General features: G+C 44.2%; 1 protein-coding gene across 1 annotated transcript in view; it reads right to left on the reverse strand.

The window, feature by feature from the left end:
* Positions 1–14,951, reverse strand: part of LOC126184200 (angiotensin-converting enzyme-like) — a 143,001-nt gene extending 128,050 nt beyond the window's left edge. Inside the window, exon 1 of the mRNA XM_049926568.1 lies at positions 14,883–14,951. Within this exon, the coding sequence (XP_049782525.1) occupies positions 14,883–14,929 (47 nt within the window). The 5' untranslated portion in view covers positions 14,930–14,951. The remainder of the gene's footprint in view (positions 1–14,882) is intronic.
* Positions 14,952–15,234: the final 283 nt, after the last annotated feature.

A 15,234-nucleotide genomic window follows, 5' to 3' on the forward strand; every position in this document is an offset into this window, starting at 1 on the left:
CACTATCATGCACATTCGGTAAATCGATCAGCCCTGGAACGCGCAGACACCAGTTTTTGTAACAAGTGCGCCTTTTTCTCTCTTGAATTTGCGTAGATTTTCCTTATGCACTACACAGTCATATTGCTTCAGACTTATTCGAAATCAGTTCATAATTTTTTTTTTTTTACTATGCTGCAGATGAATTTCCATGGACATAATTATGATTAGTACCCGCTCCTTAGATAACGATTGTCCTTTACTACGTTGCATTGGAGACGGGATATGTGGCTCCCTCCCTATTCGACAAGGGTGTTGAAATACGTGGCGAGACACTTGTTCAGTATCACTTCCACTTGTTAAGCAGGTATCGTCATAATTGTACTACTCGTGTACATTGTGCGTACAATCGGGCGTGTAAGATATCACACATTCCACTGGCTCTTCTTGCAGAAACGCTATTATTTCATGTGTCACTTCTTTCTCACTCTGTGAAATTTCTTGGGTTCCTGTATGATTAAATATCAAGTTCAGAAACTGTTGTTGTAGGTATCATGCGAGCTTTATTTAACGTTGTCTCAGTTCTTCCTTGTATCATCATCATTAGCACTGTAGCACTGTTGTGAGTTACTCGTCAATTAAGCATTTCAGCTACGCTCTGTAACGTCATGCTGTGCTCACCAGTCCCGCCCCCTGTTGCTACTAGCAGCCAGTACTGTGGTTGCATGATAGACAAAAAGTGGGGTATCAAATGAGGTAAGCATTATTGACCTTTTGCGACCCCCCATTCAGGGGGTTCCTTGTGAGAGCATCAGTGCAGAGTGCGAGCGGCAGGAGATGAGCCCGTCGACATAATGAATTGATCAGCTGGCACGTAGCCAGGGCTAGAGCAACAGGTTGCTGCCTCCCCGTTTCATGCTGTTACTCTAAAGCGCACGCAGAAAGCGCTCCCCTTTAATGAAATCGTGAACGGTGCACGCTAAGAATGGCTGTCTCCGTATGACCTTGAAATTCTCTACGTTACCGTCTTGATCATTTCACAAGATATGCGTAGAATGAAGCAATATCTTCTTTACTCTTCCTGAAACGTCTGATCTCGGAAAGTTAACGCCAGTACTCCATGTGAAACATAACACCATTCTTTTAGCATCTGCCACTAGAGTTTGATAGGCATGTCCCTGACTGTGTCACTCTACATAGCGAACTCGCGACTGAACACACAGTTTCTCTTCTGATCCTCTCTATCTTCCCTACTAATTCTGCCACGTAAGAGCCCAGACTGACGAGCAATGCTCAACAATCAATCGGGCGAAAGTTTCGAAACCATCGTGGGTGAACTACATTTCCACAGGTGACTTCTACTTAATTTCAATCAAGTGTCTGCTTTTCATGCAACTAATGTTATGTAGTTACTCCACTTTCCATCATCGTGAACGTTAAGTCTACCTGTTATATCGCTACTATTGTTTAGAGTAATTACTCGCCGAAAGTGTAATAATAGCAATGAGCCTATGGCATTGGTGGCCGGGAGACCCCTCGCGCGGCGATTCGGCCGCCACTCCATAAGTTCTTTAACGCCACTACGGCACCTTGCAAGTGAATGAGGATGAAATGATGATGAAAGACACACAACACCCAGTCATCTCGAAGCAGAGAAAATCCATGACCCCGCCAGGAATCGAACCCAGGACCCCGTGCGGGGAAAGCGAGAACGCTACCACAAGACCACGAGCCGCGGACGAACAATAACTTGTCTTTCCTAACTGGAAGGCAGGACTAAGCCCCTGCATATTCGGCCACCGTGTTTCTTGGATATGCTTCGCGGACTAATCGCGACCTCACTTGCGTGGTTACCTTTCCAAGTGACAGTGTGCCTGTTTTCCTCTGAGCAAGTACACTACTGGCTATTAAAATTGCTACAATACGAAGATGACGTGCTACAGACGCGATATTTAACCGACAGGAAGAAGATGCTGTGATATGCAAATTATTAGCTTTTCAGAGCATTCACACAACGTTGGCGCCGGTGGCGACATCTACAACGTGCTGACATGAGGAAAGTTTGCAACCGATTTCTCATACACAAACACCAGTTGACCGGCATTGCCTGGTGAAACGTTGTTGTGATGCCTCGTGTAAGGAGAAGAAATGCGAACCATCACGTTTCCAACTTTGATAAAGGTCGGATTGTAGCCTATCGCGATTACGTTTTATCGTATCGCGACATTGCTGTTCGCGTTGGTCGAGATCCAATGACTGTTAGCAGACTATGGAATCGGTGGGTTCAGGAGGTTAATACGGATCGGCGTGCTGGATCCGAACGGCCTCGTTTCACTAGCAGTCGAGATGACAGGCATCTTATCAGCATGGCTGTAACGGGTCGTGGAGCCACGTCTCGATTCCTGAGTCAACGGATGGGGACGTTTGCAAGACAACAACCATCTGCATGTTCAGTTCGATGACGTTTGCAGCAGCATGGACTATCAAGTCGGAGGCCAAGGCTGCGGTTACCCTTGACGCTGCATCACAGACTGGAGCGCCTGCGATGGTGTACTCAACGACGAACCTGGGTGCACGAATGGCAAAACGTAATTTTTTCGGATGAATCCAGGTTCTGTTTACAGCATCATGATGGTCGCATCCGTGTTTGGTGAAATCACGGTGAACGCACATTGGAAGCGTGTATTCGTCATCGCCATACTGGCGTGTCACCCGGCGTGATGGTATGGGGTGCCATTGGTTACACGTCTCGGTCACCTCTTGTTCGCATTGACGCCAGTCTGGACAGTGGACGTTACTTTTCAGATGTGTTACGACCCGTGGCTCTACCCTTCGTTCGATCCATGCGAAACCCTACATTTCAGCAGGATAATGCACGACTGCATGTTGCAGGTCCTGTACGGGCCTTTCTGGATACAGAAAATGTTCGACTGCTGCCCTGGCCAGCACATTCTCCAGATCTCTCTCCAACTGAAAACGTCTGGTCAATGGTGGCCGAGCAACTGGCTTGTCACAATACGCCAGTCACTACTGTTGATGAACTGTGGTATCGTGTTGAAGCTGCATGGGCAGCTGTACCTGTACACGCCATCCAAGCTCTGTGTGACTCTATGCCCAGGCGTATCAAGGCCGTTATTACAGCCAGAGGTGGTTGTTCTGGGTACTGATTTCTCAGGATCTATGCACCCAAATTGCGTGAAAATGTAATCACATGGCAGTTCTAGTATAATATGTTTGTCCAATGAATACCCGTTTATCATCTGCATTTCTTCTTGGTACAGTAATTTTAATGGCCAGTAGTGTATTTACGTCCCCACCGAGCCCCTCTTCTGCCAGTTCAACTGCGGCTTCGAGACGTATCGTCAGCCAAGCAGTGAAACTACTCCAGGGACCCCGACGCCTGCGGTAGCTGCAACACCACCAACATTGCGGCCTGGCGCCGTCACCGGGCAACCAGGCACTGCTGTGGTACCACTGTTCCGGTAGCCACGCTTCCACCGCTCGTCGCCTCTACCGACGACCAGGACTTCGTCTCTGTGTGTACTGGCTACGTAATCGCCATTTCTGTTGTAGTCTTGAATCGTCTCAGAAGGACATTTCCACTTCTATTGCATGTGTGTACTTCGTCCTCAGACTGTACTACATTGAATCGTGTCCAATAAACAGAATTACTTAAAGCGTGCCAGTCTGTTAGTGCTTTAGTCCCTCAATCGTCAGGACAGTACAATAACTGACGGCATATCTCAGGATCGTGATCTCCGTTGGGTAATGAGGGGAAAGACCGTCTGGGTGACTACTTTTCATTAATTTATATTTTATTCATTCATTTATTTATTATTCATCGATCTGCCTTGCAAGTCTTCTTCAGATCTGGTGCTGAAAGATGCAGTTCTTCGGCAGTGGGACTTACTCATTGAAAACATACGGTCATGGGCGCCGAGAGAGTGGCACCCCACCACTCGCCAGCCACGACTGATGAACCTGTCAGCCAAGCTCAGTTCTACTATACGTCAAGCTAGGTTATGGCCATTGTTGCAGCCATAGGTGGCCGCTCAGTGTACTAGACTTCACAGCCTGTATATCCCAAAATCACCTAAAGATTTAATAATGTATTCTCCCTACTGTTCTGTATACGTGTAGTAAGTAAAATTTGCTATCCTTCCATGTATTGCAATTTTAATTACGAGCAGTGTATACAGCGTACAGGAACAGTGCTGGAACCTTCTGAAGGGGTACCGCAGAAGTCAATTTCACATCCGACTATTTCCTCCTGGTAACAGAGACGTGTGAACTGCAAATTCTCTAAACTCATATTCTGTTCGTTAGGCGATAGTACAGAACAGTATGAAATGCTTTCCACACGTCAAGGAACACGGTATGAACCTGGTTATCACTATCGGCAACCCTCTGGAGCTCATGGATGAACAGAGTAAGCTGAGCTTCGCGAGACTAATGTTGCCATTCCTGTTAAAGGCGGTAACAAACTAGGACACACAATATTGTATAATTCCATATCTAAAAGGCTATAATAAGTTCAATGGGTTGACGAACCTTCTTGAAAATGGAAATGGTATTTGTCTTTTTTCAGCCGCTTCGGACACTTCGTTACTCCAGCGACCGAGGATCATCTGTTAACGGAAGAGGGGCAAATTATTTTGTAGTACTGCATTATTCAAAACGAAAAGAAAAGAACGACTCCATCGTTAGCGACTACTCCAAGGTGGCTTTGTACAATAGCCTGCATTACAGTAACTAGAATACTTCAGTTTTCCCTGCAAATGAAATATTCGCTAAAAAATTCTGGTCGCATATTTAGAGCAGATTAGTTGATTTACTTGTGACTATTTCATTGTGTGAACAATGAACTGAAGTGCATGTAAGTCTCCCACGCAAGGCAACGAATGATACATCCGACGTTAAATGTATGATCTAAGGGGAAAATGCATGTCTGTACTAGGAATGACTAGTAACCCGACGAAGAGAAGTGAATGATGGCACTGGGAGCAGCACTGTGCTTCGTTCTGCTCCGGAGGCAAGCAGATCAAGCTACAGGGTGACAATTATTGAGCTACATGCAATAAAATCGTCATAACTTCTGAACGGTTTGCGTTACAACGTTCAAACTGCACGGTTGGCAGCGGGGCATGATTTTTATTTGTATGCGTATGCATGGTTTGGTTTAGCGACGAAGCCCACTTTTATATGTATGGGTTGCTCACTAACCAAAACTGGCGCATTTGGTGGACTGAGAACCAACATTTCGCGATCGAGAGGTTTCTTCACCCTCTGTGGGTGACTGTGTGGTGTGCAATGTCCATTCACGGAATAATCGTTGCGATATTTCTTATAACGCGACTACTGAACGGTGCGTGAAGGTTTTCGATGATGATTTCATCCCCATTATCCAAATCCACCTTGATTTCCACAAAATGTGGTTCTTGCAAGACGGAGCTTGACCCATCGAAGCAGGAGAGTGTTTGATGTCCTGGAGGTGACTTTGGGGACTGCATTCAGGCTCTGGGGTAGTCAGAGCTCTCTGGCATAGTCCTCGATTGGCCGCCATATTCTCCGGATCTGAACACATGCGACCCCTTTTCGAGGGGCTGTATTAAAGACAATATGTTTAGAGATAACCCCAAAACAACTTCTGAGCAGAGAACAGCCATTTAGGAGCTCATCGACAGCATCATTCTTCCGACGCTTTAGCGGGCCATGCAGAATTTCGCTATTCGTCTGCGCCACATCTTCGCCATAGATGGTAGGCGTATCGAACATGTCATAACCTAAATCCAAATATCTGTAGTGACGTTTACAAGTTGAATAAAGTGTGTTCACGCCGTAGTTTGTAACTACTTTACATTTTTTCATATAGTTCAATAATTGTCACCCTGTATAAGCTAGCAAAGGCAAGTGCAGTATCGTTCGTTGCCGGAGCTAAACCCAGTCGTGTGATAAGGTACTCTGCATCCATGTGCAGGGAACTCTGTACTACTCTTTTCCAGGGCAAATACAGAAATCTACAGGAGAATATAGTGTACCATAGACTCCCCAGTGACTACGAGGTCATTAGCAAAGTAGCACAAGTGTGGATTTGACGAAGTTGGAGAAGGAATTTGGTGGCTCTCTTTCCAAAGGAATCACTCTGTCTGTCAGTTTAAATGTCTCAGTAAAACCACGGAAATCAAAATTTGGAGTGGAGGACTATGATTTGAACAACACTACTCCCGAAAATGAGTCCAGTTTCTTAGCTGCTGCGTCAATCTCTTCGATTTTTCCACGTGGTGAAAAATGGAATTTCGGCAACCCATCCAGAAATGAAAGATAATAAAAAGTCATGAAAAATGCATAATGTACGTGTCATATGGTTTATCTGGATGAATGTGTAGTGAGGCAGCTATCTGTCTGTATATCGAATAGCATAAGCGTGTACCAACTCCGTGGAAACTTTTAAAACTTCTGCCGCATGGAGCTGGATTTCATGGATAAGGAAAAGAGCAATGAATAAGTCTATTTTTTTAGTACAATTCCTCTGTAATGGGCACCAAAATACACGATTTTTCAATTGCGAGCAGATGAACGAAGTAGTCTGATTAGACTTTTACGATTAAATAACTTCAGGCAACCACCGTTTCACCTTGTAGGAAATGCAGTCATGCGTTAGTCGACGAAGAGCTCTGCCCAGGAAACAATACGCATTGCTGTTGCTGATTAAGAGTGGAAGTCAAAGTTTACATCCACATCTACTTCTACATCGTATACATCGTACTTCGAAAGTCAGCTAATGGTGTGTGGCGGAGGTTACTATCTGACCCCTCCACTCCTGTTGCACTCGCGATTAGTGCGTAGGAGGAATGATTGTCGGTAAGCCTCTTTATTGGCTCTAATTTCGCGAATTTTCTCCTCTTGGTCAATACGCGAGATGTATGGGGGGGGGGGGGGGAGTAATATGTTGTCCGACTCCTCCTGAAAAGTGTTGTCCCGAAATTTCAATAGTAAATCTCTCCGTGACGCACAACGCCTCTCTTGTAATGTCTGCCAGTGGAGTTTGTTTACCATGTTCGTAACGCTCTCCCGCCGGCGAAACGATCCCGTGACGAAACGCGCTGCTCTTCGTTGGACCATCTCTATCTCCTCTTCAGTCCTACCTGATAGGGATCCCAGATAGTTGAACAATACTCAAGAGTCGGCCGAACTTGCGCCTTATAAGCCACCTCTTTCGTGGATGAGTTACATTTCCTCAAGATTCTTCCGATGAATCTGAGTCTGGTATCAGCTTTTCCCACTATCTGTTTTATGTAGTCATTCCACTTAAGATCGCTCTGGATAGTTACGCCTAGATATTTCACGGGAGACGCTGTCTCCAGCTGTTTGTCACCAATAGTGCAGCTGTACAGTAGTGGATTTCTTTTCCTATGTATGCGCAATATGTTACACTTATTTACGTTCAGGGTCAACTGCCAGAGCCTGCACCATTCATCAGTTCTCTGCAGGTCGTTCTGCAGATTCTTACCTTCTTCTGGCGTAGCTGCTTTTGTGTAGACAACTGCATCATCTGCGAGTAGCCTTAAAGAGCATCCGACGCTTTCTACTAAATCATGTTGTAAACGGCAATGGTCCTATCGTCTTCCCTGTGGCACTCCGTAATTACCTTTACATCTGTCGATTTTGTTCCGTTAAGAGCGACGTGTTGAGTTCTATCTGCAAGAAAGTCTTGAATCCAATCGCAAGTCTGCTCCGATACTCCGTCAGCTCGTATTTTTTTCGTTAAACGGCAATGTGGGACCGTTTCAAATGCCTTACTGAAATCAAGGAACACGACATAAACCTGAGCGTCGTTGCCCACTGCGCTGTGGATCTCATGGAGGAGCAGAACGAACTGGGTTTCGCAGGACCTCTGTTTGCGATAACCATGTTCATTTTTATAGAGGAGATGTTTATTTTCTAAAAACCTCATAATTCTTGAGCATAAAACATGTTCCATAATTCTACAACAGATTGACGTCAACGATATAGGTCTATACTTCTGTTGACCTGTCTTACCGCCTTTCTTAAAAACGGGAATGACTTGCACATTATTCCAATCGTTAGGTACCTTTCGTTGCGATCTACGATAAATTACTGCTAGAAGGGAAGCGATTGTAGCTGCTTTTCAATTCCTCGATCGGGTATCACAATATCTGCCATTTCGACGTTGGTACGACGATTGAAAGGAGGGACGGTGTTACGATCTTCCGCGGTGAAACAACTTTGGAAGACCGAATTCAGTATTTCGGCCTTCTCTCTGTTATCTTCAGTTTCAGTGCCGGTGTGGTCGCTGAGAGAGTGAATAGATGATTTTGACTCACTTACTGATTTTACACTCGACCAAAATCTCTTAGGATTTTTACTCAAGTCGCTTCACAACCTCTTACTCTCATTCTCTCCTCACGTTCATTTTCTCTTCGTTCAGCTTTTGTTTGTCGGCTAGGTTTTTACTTCTGTTGAATCTGATATGAAGTGCTGTTTGTTTACGGCGCGCTTTTCTAACATGGCTATTAAACCATGGGGAATCTTTCCCATCACTTAAAACCTTACCCTGAGCTTACTTGTCTAGGACACATTAAACGATGCCTTTGAATTTTTACCACTTGTTCTCCACATCTTCGTCCTTGTCACCGAATATTCGGTGCTGACTGCTGAGATATTCTGAAATTTGTATCCCGTCACCCTTGCTGACCAAATTTAATAGTCTTAGGAAATGTTATAACCTTCTCCGACAGCAGCTGTGTAATACAGAAGAATTTATTTCGAATCTGCATTCAGGATTTAAGAATTATCGTTTTATGCTATGCTGTCGTGGTTTACGGATTGGTTTTGCACTAGGTTCATCATAAAGATGCGTTTCAATGACGGTAACTGCCCCAGTCACCTGCGAATTGTCCGAGTGACTCGACGTCAGAAAATGATTTACATTTCTTGCGCATTTCGTGTGTATGTTATCACGACCAACAGGTCAGTCTGTACTCGAGACCAAGCAGACTGAAATACAAGTGTCACCATTATTTTCACATAAGATCTCAGAGTCATTATGGATTGTTGTATATAGCACGTATAACAGTGTGTTCATTCCTGCAGAGAGCTTCTTAACTTCCTATGTACTGCCAAGCGATAGTGTTATATTTGTACTATTCTTCAGCATTTTTTTTCCCTGAATAATCTAAAATAATTGTATTTTTGCCATTGATCATGGTTATCTGTTATCAGCTATTGTGTGCTCTGTATGTCCATATACATGCTCCTAATTGGTCATGTGTGCCATATACGTAATAAGATGCTCTCTGAAAGGTGAGTACATGACATGCCGATAGAAAAGTAAATGAACTGCTGCAGCCATAATTACAGATTAAAAGTAGATCATGTTGAAAAAGTTTGTGATGAGTAATTGGCAACATGTACTTTGACACAAGGTGAAACTACCGTAACATCGACCGTAAGTACTTGAATGAATTTCCGCAGGTCGACTGTACCAAGATATTTCTACGATATAGCTGATGGAGATCGAGATATTGACACAGAAATTATTTAATCAGTGAAGTAGTAGAATGCTATTAAGAGTTAACAGGAAAAATTTTCTTGCTGTTTTTCTACTAACATCTTGGAAGCCGATTGAGTAATTATTGGCAACTTTTTGCGAAAGACTGGTGGCGGATGCAATAATTACAGGAAACCTTTAGGAACATTCATTCCCTTCGTCACAACTTGTGGGTGTGAAAGTGGATTTCCGTCTATGGGACCAATAGGAACACAAATGGGGAAACGAATGAACTCTGTAAGTTATGATGCTGGCTAACACTAAACAGAATATAAAAATGATAGAAACGAATTTTCAAGTGTTGCTTTAATTCATTATTTATCGGTTTACTATAAGATTTACAAAACAGGTTTTAAGGTTTTGCATCCGTCGCCGTAGCAACCGAAGCGTCTCGACAAGTCTCACTAGCTGCCTCGTCCCTAATACAGTGACTTATTGCGCATTATGTTCCATACTGCTCAGCACACTGACTCGGAAACGTTCACTAGTGGAGCTGGATTAACTCTCTGCCTCACTATCCAGTCAACCTGTGTCGCTATGTTCCTTTAGACTTGCGAGGCAGGGTTGTATTTCTCGCTACTTCAAAGTCAGTAATTAAAACCCTGTAGCTAAACCAATTTCTTTTAGAGGGATCCGACCACCTGATGTACTCAGAATGGCCGCCATGTCAGACGTTCCGTAACGACCTAAATCAAGTGTTGCTGAGGGGATTAGATTAGGATACGTGCCACTTAAAGTAGTAGATTAATTTTGTTATATGGGAAGTAAAATAATCATAATGGTCGAAGTGGAGAGGATGCAAAACGTAGAATGACAATTGTAAGAAAAAACTTTTCTGGAAAAGAGAAATTTACTAACATTGAATAAAACTTTAAGTGTTTAGAAGTATTTTTAAAGGTATTTGTCTGGAGTATAGTTTTGTGTGGAAGTGAAAAGTGGGCGATAAGCAGTTTAGAAAAGAAGAGAACAGAAGCTTGCGAAATGTGGTGCTATAGAAGAATTATGAAGGTTAAGTGGGTAAAGATCGCAAGGCTAATAAGGAGTTACTGAACAGAACTGTGGAGAAAAGAAATTTGTGGCACAAGTAGACTAAAAGAAGAGCCTGGTTGGTAGGGCACATTCTAACACGTCAAGAAATCATCAATTTTGCACTGGAAGGAAGTGTGAGAGGTAAAAATTGTAGAGGGAGACGAAGACAGGAATACTGTGAGCAGGTTCACGTGTATAAACTGTAAGTTGCAGTAGTTATTCGGAGACGAAGAGGCTTGTACAGGACAGAGCAGCATGGAAAGCTGTGTTTAACCAGTCTTCGGACTGAAGATCACACAACAACAACAACAACAAGAACAACAACGCGAGGTACATAAGGTCTCAACTCCAAGAACGATTGTCTCCCATTTTTATTTATTTATTTATGCATTTATTTTACCTGGCAAGATTAGGGCCTTCAGGCCCTCTCTTACACCTAACCAGGCATACTCAGATTCAACAAATTTCAGTTTCTACAGAACATTAAGGACATATAACATGTTATACAGTATTAATGTTAAAGAAAAAAAATAGAGATTATAAAAGTAGTACAATGATAATTATAACAATCAAAAATAATTATAACAATCAAGAATAATAATAATAATAATAATAGTAATGACTATGTATATGAAAGTAAACATATTTTCTTTTATGAATGTCAGTCCCATTGCTAGCTGGAATTTTCTCGTTATATTCTTGCAGCTTGTGGGCTATTCTCATCAAGCAGAGACATAAGACGATAGAATGGGGTGAAAGAGATATAGAAAAGGTAGATAGGTTAGAGGAATAGAACGGTAAAATTCGAAGCTATTATGGTGAGGAGAAAGAAAGAGATGAGAGGGGCACAACAATGGTGGCTATACAGTCCCTAATATGCAAGTCTTGAGTTCCCTCTTGAATGTTGAGTGGTTCTGGATAAGACGCAGATCACAGGGGAGCGCGTTCCATAGTCGTATGGCTGAGATGGAGAATGACAAAGAGAAAGATTTTGTGTTATGTAAAGTTACAGCCAAGATGCTAGACGTATCCGATCTAGGCCGGCCGGAGTGGCCGTACGGTTCTGGGCGCTACAGTCTGGAGCCGAGCGACCGCTACGGTCGCGGTTTCGAATCCTGCCTCGGGCATGGATGTGTGTGATGTCATTAGGTTAGTTAGGTTTAATTTGTTCTGAGTTCTAGGCGACTGATGACCTCCGAAGTTAAGTCGCATAGTGCTCAGAGCCATTTGAACCATTTGTATCCGATCTGGTATTGCGGTTGTGGAATGATGATAGGTGTTTAATGTGAGAAGATAAGTATTGGAGGCACCAGTGGCTAAGAAATCGATGAAGTAAGCACATCGTGTGGAGATCGCGTGCCTTATGTGGGAGTATCCAACCTAGCTGGGAGTATGAAGGACTGATATGATCATACAACCGTATATTGCATACGTATCTAACGCAAGCATTCATCACTAGCTCGAGGCATCTCGAATTTTCACTATTTGTGCCGTGTTGAACTACATCACAGTAGTAAAGATTAGGCAAGACTAGTGATTGGACTAATTTTTGTTTAACATGGGTTGGAAATATTTTTCTAAATTTTTGAATTGCATGTAGGGAGTAGAGCGATTTCCGGCAAGCTGTGACTGTTTGTTCTTCCCAGTTTAGGTGTTCATCCAAGATTATTCCAAGGTCTTTTACTGTTTTTTGGTATGGTAGTTGGGTACCATTGAGGAGTATTTGAGGGACTGTTTCGCGAAAGTACCGGCTGATTAACTTTGGATGAGATATATGACCTGGGATTTCTTGGGTTTTAGTTGCAGACCTAGGTTCTGTGCCCATCGAGAAACAGAGCAAAGATCTACGTTCATACTCACTACTGCGTCAGCAATGTTCTTGGGGCTAGCACTTATGTACAGTTGGATGTCGTCGGCATATAGATGGTAGTTGCAGGAGTGAATCACTGAAGAAATATCATTAATGTACAGTGAGAAGAGTAGTGGACCAAGGACGGAGCCTTGGGGAACGCCAGAGCGCACGTTTTTCCATGATGGCTTTTCCGACCCACAAATGACTTGTTGACTTCTGTTTTCGAGGTAGCTGTCGAACCAGTGTATTGCGCTGTTTGAGAAATTCAGCTGTTTCATTTTAGTTAGTAATATATCAAAGTTAACTGTATCAAAAGCCTTGCTAAAGTCAAGCAGTGTTAGGATGGTAGCTTCACGTCTGTCCATAGCATGTTTAATATCATCAGTTACTTTGATTAATGCAGTTGCTGTACTATGGTGCTTTCGAAAGCCTGACTGATATTTGTCGTCTCGATTGTAATCGAATACCATAAAAGGAAACAGGAGAACTTTGGTGTAATTTTGGACGAGCATCTCAACTGGGCAGAAAATATGTCACCACATGCAGGAAGCCCTTCTTGATGCAATAATTTACCAACAGCCGTATGTATTGTAGAAATTTATTTTATGAACTTCTTATGTGCTACCAGTTTGGCATTACATTGATGCCACCTTCAGGCCCCTGTACAATGAGTAGAACATATATATCATTAAAACTATATGTAACATTAGGTTGGTTGGTTGGTTGGTTTGGGGAAGGAGACCAAACAGCGTTGTCATCGGTCTCATCGGATTAGGGAAGGATGGGGAAGGAAGTCGGCCGTGCCCTTTCAGAGGAACCATCCCGGCATTTGCCTGGAGTGATTTAGGGAAATCACGGAAAACCTAAATCAGGGTGGCCGGACGCGGGATTGAACCGTCGTCCTTCCGAATGCGAGGCCAGTGTCTAACCACTGCGCCACCTCGCTGGGTTGTAACATTAGGGGAAATATGCTTCTGCCTATGTCATGCTGTTATAATAGTTTTCACTGTTTTACTCGAATATAGCATGATAGGTGAACATATGTATACGCTATTGTTCATAAATCCGTACCACACGGTTGTAATAGGCCATGCAACACAACAATCAAATGTACTGCATACAATCATATGTCCAGTGGGAGAATTTTTTTTAATGTGACTGTATGCAGTACATTTGATTTGGTCTAATCTATCTAATTCCCGTAAATTCCTGGAAGGAGGCAATGAGCTCTGACGCCACGTTCAATCACATCCTTGATCTGTTCGATCGGGTTCAGATCTGGAGAGTTAGAGGGCCAGCACATCACCTGGAACTTACTATTGCGTTCTTCGAACCACTCCATCACACTCCTGGCCTTGTGAAATGGCGCATTATCTTGTTGAAAAATGCCATTGTCACTGGGAAACTTGATCGTCATGAAGGTTCAAAAATGGTTCAAAAGGCTCTGAGCACTATGAGACTTAACATCGGAGGTCATCAATCCTCTAGAACTTAGAACTACTTAAACCTAACTAACCTAAGGACATCAGACACATCCATACCCGAGGCAGTATTCAAACCTGCGACCGTAGCGGTCGCGCGGTTCCAGACTGAAGCTCCTAGAACCCATCGTCCACAACGGCCGGCTATCATGAAGGGGTGTACGTGGTCTCCAATCAGTGTACGATGCTCCTTGGCCTTTATAGTGCTTTGCACGAGCTCCACTGGACCTATGGATGCCCACGTGAATGTTTCCCAGAGCATAAGGGAACCGCTGCCAGCTTATCTCCATCCCGTAGTACAGGCGACAAGGAGCTGTTCTCCTGGAAGACGACGGATTCGCGCCCTCCCATCGGCATGATGAACAAAGTATCGGGATTCACCAGACGATGCAACGCTCTGCCATTGAGCCAACGTCCAGTGCCTATGGGCATGTGTCTATTTCCGTAATAGTTGCTGATTTCGTAGTGTCAACATTGACACATGCATGGGTCGCCGACTGCGGAGGCCCATCGTTAGGAGTATTTGGTGCACTGTGTATTTAGATACACTTGTACTCTGCCCAGCACTCCTCGAACACCCGACAAGACATGCAGTTTCCGAAATGCTCGTGTCGAACCTCCGGGCCATCACAATATGACCTCGGTCAAAGTCAGGTAGATCACGCGCATTCCCCATTTTACACACGGAAAACACGCTCACTGTGACTACATGTACCGTGGTTGTGTTTGACTAGCAGTCATTCCTCGCCAGGTGACGCTGCTATCGCCTGTAGGGGATTATATCGCTAGCAGGTCGGTGGCCATAATGTTCTGGCTGATCCTTGTATAACCAGCTTATCGTCATGAATGTCACGTAAAACACGTAGAATGCCTGGTTAAACGTAAGAGAGGACCCGAGTGAAACTGAAGAAATACAGTGAAAAGGGTAACAAAACGAATGAGACGGTAAAATTATTTGGGATGTACTTACGCAGCTTCCTTCGGCGTGAAGTAGGGCCCGCGGCAGAGGATATGCATCTGACGTCGCTGGCGGGCTCGCAAGAACTGACTCAGGGTGGCAAGCCAGATGTCCACCCTGGCACAGTGCTTGCGCCTCCATTCGGAGCGCATCCCTCCCAGTTTCTGGCCGTAAGCGAGCGCCGCGGTGGAGTCGCCCGGAGGCAGCCGCTGGCCCCTGCAGCACACGCCGTCGCCCGTCGCCTGCCACCACGCCAGCGCCGCGTCCTCGGCGTTCAGCACGCGCAGCTCTTCATTGGTTGTTTCCAGCCAGCCCTCCACCAGAAGGTGTACCGTCACTGCAACAGTTCATTCCCGTTTCAGTT

The sequence above is a fragment of the Schistocerca cancellata genome, chromosome 4, assembly GCF_023864275.1.
Source record: "Schistocerca cancellata isolate TAMUIC-IGC-003103 chromosome 4, iqSchCanc2.1, whole genome shotgun sequence".
Taxonomy (NCBI): domain Eukaryota; kingdom Metazoa; phylum Arthropoda; class Insecta; order Orthoptera; family Acrididae; genus Schistocerca; species Schistocerca cancellata.